Source organism: Notolepis coatsorum, assembly GCF_963971535.1.
Source record: "Notolepis coatsorum genome assembly, chromosome: 16".
NCBI classification, from domain to species: Eukaryota; Metazoa; Chordata; class Actinopteri; order Aulopiformes; family Paralepididae; genus Notolepis; species Notolepis coatsorum.
The window spans coordinates 70,863,294-70,874,665 of record NC_140180.1 but is presented as its reverse complement, the minus strand read 5'-3'; the positions used below and the strand labels follow the sequence as shown (position 1 = coordinate 70,874,665).

The 11,372-nt window shown below is 40.4% G+C and overlaps 1 protein-coding gene across 1 annotated transcript; it reads left to right on the top strand.

Annotated features, from left to right (window-relative positions):
- Window positions 1-495: 495 nt before the first annotated feature.
- Window positions 496-10,434, top strand: cab39l1 (calcium binding protein 39, like 1). The gene is made up of 9 exons (XM_084332312.1): window positions 496-825; window positions 1,428-1,593; window positions 1,713-1,877; window positions 2,066-2,184; window positions 2,590-2,758; window positions 2,855-2,914; window positions 3,016-3,081; window positions 6,152-6,295; window positions 6,626-10,434. Exons 2-9 carry the CDS (start codon window positions 1,477-1,479, stop codon window positions 6,815-6,817), a joined length of 1,032 nt encoding a protein of 343 aa, XP_084188438.1. The 5' UTR covers window positions 496-825; window positions 1,428-1,476; the 3' UTR covers window positions 6,818-10,434.
- Window positions 10,435-11,372: the final 938 nt, after the last annotated feature.

Sequence of the window (11,372 nt, the reverse complement as noted above, 5' to 3'; positions counted from 1 at the left end):
TGTTGTGAATAAAAGTAGAACCTTGTCATTAAAACCACACAAAAATGGTTGATAGAGGAATGATACAGGCAAAGTCAGGTCTACTCGCTCTACTGGGTGAGGTTGAGCGTGCGTGATTCTCTCACGGGGGTAGGCCGACAGGCGGAGCTTTAGTTCCTCTGATCTTAAAACCCAAATGTAACGTAATCACTTCCCGCTCCTCACCCGCGGGCTATACTGGGGTACAAAGTGAACGCCTAGCTTTCGACGGGGGTGCGTTTGTCAATAGGGGATATCTGCAGAGCCGCAAGCCCAACGTCTGGGCGGGGCTTCGGGGCCTGTACTTGGTTTGAGGCGGGCCTTCGGGGCTTGTACGCGGTTTTACTGTGCGGCTCTGCAGATATCCCCTATTGCGGAGGGTGCGTTGTTGCCATTAGGTTCTCGGCCGTGATTGGACGGAAAACATGACAGTCATATCGCACAAAATGTCTCAAACAAAACATCCCCACCCAACGTCTGTGTGGACGCGGAGCCAGAGCTGCAGCCGGAGGACACGACGGGGAGATGAAGTTGTCAGACAGGACAGCCCACTAGCCGAGCTCTCTCTTCAACTCCGCCAGCTAGCTAGTTAGGTGACGGTCACAAGTCACGTTAGAGGGACTACCCTAGCTATGAACTTTGTCCGTTCTTGCGGGTTTTAGCTCCGTTTAGTCACCTAACATAGTTGAACTAGAGACGGCTCGGTCAGGTATTTCTGAAGATACTTGGGAATAAGTTACAGGTGTAGGTAGCTCGCTAGCTAACCTTTAGCCACGAAGCCACCTTCAAGTTCAAACTGTTTAACCGGTGAGTCGTGTTTGTCAGCGTGAACTGGACAATATTCGTTTCGTAAAAGCTGATTTATTTGTCAACTGTTCGCTAGCTTACTGCCAGACTGACTGCCAGTGAACGTTAGCCTGCGTGCTTTGCTCAGTTCACACGCAGAACTTTGTTGCTGATTAGCCATCTTGTTCTTGTGTTCGCCGTGACGTCCCTGTTTGGGTTAGCAAGCAGAGTTTGTAGCATGCCAGCTAACGTTAGCTAGCTAGCGTTAAATCGCTATATCGCATCGAAACAAATGTGAACTTACTTTTAGTTTAGCGTCACTACACGTTACATCTTTGTGGAATATCGTGTGACGTTAACTACCTTGCTAAGTTACCGGCGGCGGTAACTGTTACTTTGAAAGTGTAACAGTACCCCAACGTTACAGTTGACGAAGGTAACGTTAGCTAGCCAACCATGTTTTAACCAACTATCGTTAACTTGTTACAACAGCTTGCTAGCTTTCTGCGGGCGAGGTTCTAACATGGCATGGTGGGCGATTTTGTAACCATGTTAATGTCCAAGTTAGATTGGCTTAATTACACATTAAAGTTCTCTCCTGTGTTTTTCTCCCTTTGAACTAGTGTCTTACTTAAGCAAGAGATCGAGACGTGGTTTAATTGAGCCTACATCATGCCTTTTCCATTTGGCAAGTCTCAGAAGAGTCCAGCTGAAATTGTGAAGAGTTTGAAAGAGAATATGGCATGCATGGAGAAGCTGGATGCTACAGAGAGCAAAAAGTGTGAAAAGGTCAGCAATGGCAACATGTGTGACATGCCCAGTTCAGCAGTCCTGTCTTTGGAACTATTTAAGGTTTAAATAAGGCTAAGACTCTTCCCGTCACTGATGCTCCTTTTTCCATTATGTAGGTTGCAGAGGAGGTGTCTAAGAATCTGTCCTCTCTGAAGGAGGTACTATGTGGTACAGGTGACAAGGAGCCTCAAACTGAGGCCGTGGCTCAGCTTGCACAAGAGCTCTACAACACCAACCTCCTCATTGCTCTCATTGCAAATCTGCAAAGGATTGATTTTGAGGTGGGTGTAGTTCATTGTACGACGATAACTTGTATGTGTATAAACACAGTATTTATTTCTTTGTGCAGATGCTGTTTAGGGTAAATGGTTGTGTGTGTGTGTGCATGATTGAAATGGCTATGCCCAAACAAAATATGAATATGCACAGTTATAGTGAGTTCCGTTATTCAAATGAGTGATCTTCACAGGGGAAGAAAGATGTGGTGCATCTCTTCAGCAACATTGTGCGACGTCAGATCGGTACTCGCACTCCCACGGTGGAATACATCTCCTCACACCCACAGATCCTCTTTATGCTTCTGAAAGGGTAAGAGTCAACTGCTATTATGTGATGCCAACTATACCTTCAAGTTGGATCCATTACCTCACATTGCTTTTCTGCTTTTGGGGTTATGTAAGTAAATGTAACAGCTTTATATATATATATATACTATGGCAAATAATGTTAACACATTTAGTTTACATATGAAATCTGAAAATACCACTTAATGTAAAAATAAATCTGAACTATCCTTTTAAGTGCCCTGTTTAGAAAAGTTTGCAACTTTATCAAAAGCACAACTCCTGAACGGACTACATATCCTGAACTGTACTGCTCACAGCCTAGTATAGACTAACGTTGTGGTGGTGCTTTGTGGTTTTGATAAAGTTGTAAGATGGCAGAAAAGGCAGACTTAAAGGAACATTATAATGAACAACGATGCATTTACAGGTACGAGAGTGCAGAGGTAGCCCTGAACTGTGGGATGATGCTGAGGGAGTGCTTGCGTCATGAGCCCCTGGCACGGACTGTGCTGTTCTCTGAAGACTTCTACTGCTTCTTCCGTTACGTAGAGCTGTCGACTTTTGACATTGCCTCGGACGCTTTCGCCTCATTCAAGGTATGATGCTAAATGAGTAGACACACTCTGCCCACATTAACTTTCCACTTAACGCATCAAATCTAACAGCCCCGGTCTCTGTTGTTTTATTAACAGGATCTTCTCACAAGACACAAGATTATGGGTGCTGATTTCTTGGAGACCAATTACGACAGAGTGAGTGTCCTGGTGTCAGATCTGAAATAATGGGATGCTTGTGTGAGAGGAAAAAAACGTTGCAAACTAATGTGCAAACTTTGCAACTTGTTTTTGCTTAGGTTTTTACAGAATATGAAAAGCTCCTGCATTCTGAAAACTATGTTACCAAACGCCAATCTCTGAAGGTAATAGCACAACAGTTCCCCAAATTATTTCATGTCCTCTTGAAAATAATATAATTACTCCTGTTCTTTCTAGGGCACTATACCACTTTTTCACTGCTCCAAGTCCTACACTATTATCCATTACTTCTACTTTTAACAGTGTAGACTATTAGTTTAGGGTCTTAGGACAAAATGTATTGTGCCAAAAATGCAGAAAATAAAGTTTATTTTCGTTCCATGACCTTTTGCATGGTATTCTAGTATTGGGGAAATTCCCCAGTACCAATACTGGTTTTAGCCTGGTATTCACCTGACTCTGTACCAGAGCCCTCGGGCAAGGGGAGGGGCTTATGCCAGAGGGCTGTGCCTCTCTATGGTGCCTATACGCTGTGAAAGTTTGTCATCAAAACAACAGTCGCACCACAACATGCAAATACAAATGTTAACCATCCACAACTAAATCAAACTTTATAGTTACTGAACCCCACGTTTTGCTTGTCTGAAGCTGCCCCACTTGCTCTGTCTGACCTATCCCTTTAGGCCCCCCGTTTTGAACATTTCACAACTTTATCAAAAGTATAACTCCTGAACGGACTACATATTAGTGTTGTCACGATACTGGAATTTCGACTTCGATACGATACCTTGAAAAGTATCGATACTTCGATACCATTTCGATAAAAAAAAAAAATATATATATATATATATATATATATATATATATTTTTTTTTAGAGAGAGAATTTAAACACTTCATGGAAACGGGGTAACGTTAACCTTATGTCGACTGTAGTATTGTATGACCTCGACTAAACGTTAACGTTACTCCGTTTCCATGCAGTAATTATAAGTGGCCAGCTAAGCTAACGGCTAGCAGTAGCTAACGTTAGCTGAAAGCTGTAACTTTACTAACAACGAATCAGCTGTTGATATTATGCGCCATCAGTAGACAACGTATCATGTATTAAACTAGAGTTAATGGTTTAATGCTTCAGTCACAGTGACGTTGAAAGAGGAGCTGTAACGAACCTCTTTCATTTCTTTAGGGAGATCCTCGTTGGAACTGCTCTGTAGCACCGCTTGCAAATAGCATTGGTGCATCTTTAGCTTGTCCTTCGTTGTTTACTTCAAACCCGAAGTACCTCCTAACAGCACTTCTGCTGTTTTCTTTATCCACAACAAGCACAAGTTGCGGAGGCTCTGCATTTGCCATCTTCAACTAAAATGTTTGTTTACAAACTGAAGACGGCTCTGTGAGAGGGAGGGCTGGACTCGGAGCAGGCGGAGGGGCAAGCGTGCTCTGAACAGCATGTCAACAACTTGCGGTAGAACACTCGCCAGCTGGTACCGATACTGCAGAAAGTATCGGTTTTTCGGGAAATGAGTATCGAAACCATTTTAAATATTCAGTATCGATGTGTATCGATACTTCGATATTTTTGACAACACTACTACATATCCCAGCTGTGCTGCTCACAGCCTACAGACTAATGGTGTGGTGAGGTCTGTACATGTAGTCACTGTGGGAGTTGTGGTGTTGATAAAGTTGTAAAATATTAGAAATGGGAGACTTAAAGGAACAAGCCAACATTATCGGAAATTTGCTTACCATCTTCTCCAGAGTCAGACAAGAAGATGGACACCAATTTTATCTCTGTGCATTCAGTAGATATCTCTGTGCATTCAGTAGATAGCTCTCCGGCAGATACGGATCAGCTAGCCTAGCTGTTGGTCAAAAACACCCCCAGGAGTTATAACTTAAGCTATGTAGTGTTCTGTATCTGTTTCCATTATTTTGTGCTAAGCCCATAAGCTTTCTATTGAACGCACATAGACGACACTGATATCTATCTTTTTGTCTCACTCTGGAGAAAACTATAAGCCCATTTCCCATAATGTTGGTGTGTTCATTAAGGAACACACAAACCCGGCACATGAGCTGTTTTTGGCTTAAGCTGTCCACCAATTCCATTGTTTTGATAAGTAATGACCGTGAAGTGTAGATCGGCATGTTGCAAAGCACTCCAGCATAAACCTCTCCCCTTGCCAGAGGGCTCTCGTACTGAGTCAGTATTGGCCCAATATCTGAAACGGGCATCAATATGGATACATATCCCTAGATATTGCAGTCAGCGTTTCCGTTAGCCGGTAATTACCGGTATTTGACCGGCAAAATCTGTTGAAGTCCGACATATTTAATCTCTCCGGTCTTAATGTCCGGTGAAAATAATTCCCTCTAAGCACTATTTGAATTGTATTAAAATAGGCTAAAATTAAATAGCCTATGCGATGAATGAAACAATCATTACATTTGTTTCATCGTTGCTTCACCAAGCAGGTATAATAATGTTGTCAGCTGCTAGATTTGCTGCTAGATTTGCGACTGCATGCAGCTGCAGAGCCACAGAATCCACCCATCTGTACCGGCACAGTGCAGTACTCCAATTCAGCCATTGGCAATTCAGCTGTTGGGTGGGGGGCGCTGTTGAGCGGTCCCCAGATAGAGCCTGAAAACGGCTGAATCTGCTGGTTTGCAGCGCCATACTCTCGCAAATAAGTCGTTGGGAGGTGGAGAGTCATCACGCAAACCCACGATAATGTTGCCGTCTCTCTGCCAAATTTCTCAGTTCTTCGCTTGATATAATTAATACAAATGTCCAATATAACGGAATTCGTTAGCTCATAAAAATGTGATTATAACAGACTGCTGTTTATTAATGTCGGGCGACTGCCCACAGACACCTATTTGATTTAAAGTCTGCAGCAGCACGGAGTCTCGGGACTTATTTTATTTGGAATATAATGACTATACGCAAAAGTAGCCTAGTTTTAAGTTAAAATATTATAAATCTACATGCCTTGAGGATGTCATTCTTTATATAGCCTACCTATCAATTGTTTTTAAGCTCAATAAACTCTGACCGGAATTTCTCTCATTTGACCGGTAGATTTAACTACCGGACCCTGAGACCGGCAACAATTTTTTCTAACTGAAACCCTGATTGCAGTTACTAATGACCATCCCCTTCTTTTGTTCGCCTTGTATTAAACCAAAGTCCCTGCTCCTCACAATGAATGTACCTTTGTTTTAGCTCCTGGGAGAGCTTCTCTTGGACAGACACAACTTCACTGTCATGACCAAGTACATCAGTCGGGCAGAGAACTTGAAGCTGATGATGAACATGCTTCGAGACAACAGCCGCAACATCCAGTTTGAAGCTTTCCATGTCTTCAAGGTGTGTATTGATGTTCTAATGTGAAAGTATAAGAAATGGGGGAAAGTGTTCTTGCCGTCAAGCACACACACTACCTTGTTTTTGTTGTACATAGATGGGAGATATTGTAGAAGCTAATAGTCATAACAAATGGAAGGCGTTGTGCAAAACAATGCACTAAACTTTTACTCAAGGTAATTTAAATGCCTTTTCTTGCTATGGCAAGCAATGCAATAATGGCATTTTTATTTCTCTTCAACAAAAAAGTTGTGTGCTGTGGGTTTTTCTTTTTTTTGGCCGTTGTTTTGGGAATAAAATGTGAAATCATGCCGTACGTCTTGTCCGCCGCAGGTATTTGTGGCGAACCCAAACAAAACGCAGCCCGTGCTGGACATACTGCTGAAGAACCAGACCAAGTTGGTGGAGTTCCTGAGCCACTTTCAGACCGACAGATCTGAGGACGAGCAGTTCTGTGACGAGAAGAACTATCTGATAAAGCAGATCCGGGACCTGAAGAGGCCCTCGGCACCAGAAGAGGCTTGAGATCAAAGGCACGCGTGCTCCATACACAGGTGGTATTGGTTTTAGAGGTGATGACTGGAGCCACGGAGCTCCCGGGAGAGATTGAATGTGAGTGCAAGAGATGTGCTTCACTAGGATCCACTAGGATATGTACTTCTAAACTAGGAAAATGTTGTAAAAATTTCTTCCTTCACTTTTAAGTTTTCTTTGTGTGGACATGGAGGTGATTTTCATGGGGCTTTTAATGAGGGGGCCAAGAACTTGTTATTTAAACCATAGTGCTACTTTAGTGATTAATGAAATGCATATAGTTGGACCATGTTATGTTGGATCTTACATAAACCATTACCCTGTGATGATGACCCATTTCTTAATGCATTATGTGGCAAAGACCTTACAAGGAAGAGTCATCCTTCTAAAGCAAACAGGAATTCAGAATTAATATTTTGGTGAATAAAACATGTCAACTTTATTTGCGAGAAGTATATAGATAGGTCTATTAAATTGCTAAGGTAATAGACCTAACATTTGCTTCTTTTTTTAATATACAACTTAGTCTAACTAATTCCATAGCATTGATTTCTATTGCTTTATCATAAGTTATCTGGATGTCCTGGGACTTCAATTGAATGGTATTTAGAAATATAACTGTTATATAATTATTTTTAGAATTACATTTGGGTTAGACTAGCTAGTTTAGTGCATTGCAATCTTTGATGAGTAAGGTGGTTACCATGCCTTTATTGGCTAAGGTGTCGCATCCCCACCCCAAAATCTGAACACTGCATGCATTTCTGAGGGGTCACAAAGAAGCCTAGTGTAGTCACTGGTACAGTACATTCGCTGTGACAGGAAGATAAAATCAAAACCATGGAGGAATCAATTGATTGTGCAAGGGTTTTAGTCTGGCCGGCGGCCAATGAGGTTTCAACCAGACCGAAATAGAAACACGACATCAGATAGAGCTTCAGGCTGTTAATTCAGCTGGCCATCAATTATTTTGCGAACACAGGCGGTCAGGCGTATTGTGATCGATCGCGATGAGACCGCCCTATTTCTTTTCACCGCAGATACTGAGTATGCTTAAATTGCATGGATATTTTATTTCTTTATTTAATTTTTTTTTCTCCGAAAAAATTTTTAGTCTGGAAATCCTGAAAATTAGCCGCTAATGATATACTAATTAATAGAATCTGTGAAATGAGTTACGCTACACAACTAAAACACAGCCGTTTTCAGGAGACAAAACTATTTAACAGCATTTTAAATAGTTATATATATATACGGGTTAATGAGCTGCATGATGGAGTATCTCAGGCTTTGCTCATTTGCAGCTAAAGGCACTGGGAAATGGAGGAGAAATAATATTTTGGTAACATAATAACAAAAAGGCATAATAATCCATCATAAACACTGAGTGCATTATAATCATATTGGAACATGTATTCTAATACTAAGGGATATTGGTGAGCCACTTTACTTGTTTTTCCCCTGGATAATTGTTCTGTGGATGATATTGGGGGAGTTTAGGGAAGAGAAACCAAGAGGAAAGGTTACCGCCTCCATCTTTACATATGGTGTGATTATTTTTTCATTTGAAATCTCAAGCACTGGACTCAAATGCCAACCGTAAGTTAACTGTCGACTGACTACGCAGTAAAATCCAATTGAGTTGACCTGATAATGGCGAGACAGAATTGAAACCATTGTAAAGGTTATGGGGATGGCTCCAGTTTTCTAGAAATCCATTTGATTTACAATGGGTGATGGTTCTTTTAGTCTTCAGTGTTTTTGATTATTGAGATATTTGAAGTAAAAGTTGTCAGCGTTTGTTAGCAATTCTAGTAGTTGAAAGGGTAGGTAACTCTTAGGAAGAGCTGCATTCTATTGGAGATGGTTTTAGCCACATTGACATACAGTATATCCATCACCAGGCCAATTTGGATGGACTTAAAATATTGTTTATGATTGGTCAGATAGTCTGAACCATCCTTTTAATGATTGTTGTTCAAAAACTGTTGCAACAGCCACAAAATTAGCAGCAAATCTTGCCCCCCAAGACAACTTAGTCTCAAAGTCAATCTGTAATTGAAATTCTATACTTGAACATAACTATGGAATTCCTTTCCCAAATTGTTTAAATACTTTTAGAAAATATGAGCATATTGCATAGATCTCAGACCAAAAAACAAATATTAATGCATATTGGAATCATTGTGTTGCACAGGTAAATGTGTAAACCCAAGATGATGACTACTTTATGACCATCTACATATAGGTCATTTTTGTCATAACAGTCGTATTGTATTCTAAATGTATACCTATATTGCATTATGGTATTTTCTGACGTGATTATAATGTACTTAAGATGCACCTATAATGTGCTTATGATCCCAAATGATGGTCGTCATGTAAAAGTGTTACCGCTCATGTTTAGTAACAACCTGCACTGTTAAAATAGGCACGAGCCAATTTGGTATGATGTGAATTGACTTAACTCCCTACCTGGGTGTTTCATCGCCCGTCAGTTCAAACAATTTTAACAAGGATTCTTGTGAAATAACAGCACAATGCCTTTTTTACCTGTCACTTAAATTGCATATGACAGATTACAAGAAATAAGTTGTCTGTTTGCACAGTTTTCTAGTATATACCTCATGGGGTTTTGAGTTTGTAAGTGCTGTGTTCTCTTTCTTTTCCTCAGTGAGCTATTTTATTTGATATTTTGGATAAAGAGCAGTGGTTTGTAATGTGTTATGCATGCCTAAAATAACTTTAATGGGGACTGGGACCTGGTTTTCACTATTGAAAACTAGACTTTTAACTTAATGTGTTTTGGGGTGCCTCAAATGTTAATTCATAATGAATTACAGTATGGTACCTTCAAATGATATGAATGTTGCCTTACTTAAAAACTTAATTTTATCATGCGGAAATTCTGTACCTCTTAACATTTGCCTAAAAACCAAAGTCAATATAAGAGGGAATTGATATGCATTTCAAGTCCCAAATGTAGCGCTGATTATTCAGACCTGGGTCCAATATAACATAGGCCTATATCCAAAATAATCAAACGATGAATGTGTTACTATGAGTGCGAAAATATTTTGGATTGAGAGGAGACTAGACCACACTTTGAAATAAGTATTTAATTCGTCATTGCCAACTGGCTATTTTACATCCATGTCAATGAAATCAAAACATTAATTTCAGGCTTTTCTTGGTCTTTAAGTTTTGGGGAAATGTGTTATGTCTGTAATGCATAATGCGTTGCTAAATTGAATAAGTTTAACCCTGACATGACTGCACCAAACCTTTTGAGAGAAGGTTTGCATGGTTGCCTGTGGACAAAAACAATTATAATTCTTCCTCAAAACATGCTTGGTGCTTTTAAATCTTTTTTTTTTTTTTAGTTCAGATACAAAAAAAAGGATGCAGTTGATTTTATACATGCTTGTCTTCCCACCCTCCATAAGTTAGCTGCAGCTAGCATGTTAGGTCACTATTATTATTAGTTTGGTTTTCTAATTACTTTTGACCTCAGTTCACCTCAGAGCCAGGATTTGTATTTTTAAGTTACTGAATAAGGATGTTCATGGTGGAACAATTGCCTTTGACTGCTACTGCAATGTGTAATCCATCAAAAGAATCTCGGTAATCTAATTTTGAAAAGTGGGGAACCTTTTCAGTGCAGGTGTTTTGGAATGCCACATCTACTCGTGTGCCCGTTCGGAACTAGGCGATTGCTTGGCCCCTGGAGTTGCTGCTTGCAGCATTGTCGAGAACCGTGGTATTGCTGCTTGCAGCGTTCTTGAGAACTGCACATCCAATCAACTTCACATTCGACACTGCACCTTCTTGGACCCTCAGTGTTACACCCACCAAGAGTAAAGTCGATTGGATGAGCAATTCCTGAGATATGCAAAGGACAGACGGGAGCATTATGAGCTATTTAAACTGCTGCACAACCAACTATTGGCCAAATGGCACTGAATTTCACTCGAACGTCATATCTACACATGTCCACCAAATGTGGTTGCAATAGCACAAGGCGTTAGGTAGATATAAAAAAAATTGTAATATAAGCCCTGCCCAACCAGAGTTACAGTTCAATAGTTACAGGCATAAGGTACTTTTTGTTATAGCGCCAAATGGCATCAAATTGCATACTGCACTCCCCTGGCTCCTCAACAATACACACGCCAAGTGTGAAATCGATCGGATGAACATTTCTCTAAATATGTTTGTCGCAGATACACACAGATTTCTCCCTTTTATAGTTGGATGAGTTTTAAGAAATCCTGCATACTGTTACACAACACTTTAGTATTTATTAAGTGTGTTTATAAATGAACAGTGTTGTATTGCAAGTGTAGGGCACATGATTTCATTAAACCTTAATTACTGAATAATTTAATACCACCAGGGATGTTTTGAGGAATAATAAAATTATTAATTGGCCTGAACTTCACAACTATACCTTGAATAAAAATATAGGTAATCCCCACGAGGGAACAGGTTGCACCTGGTATTATGGGAAGAAAACATTTCATATGTTCGTATAACCCTACCTCCT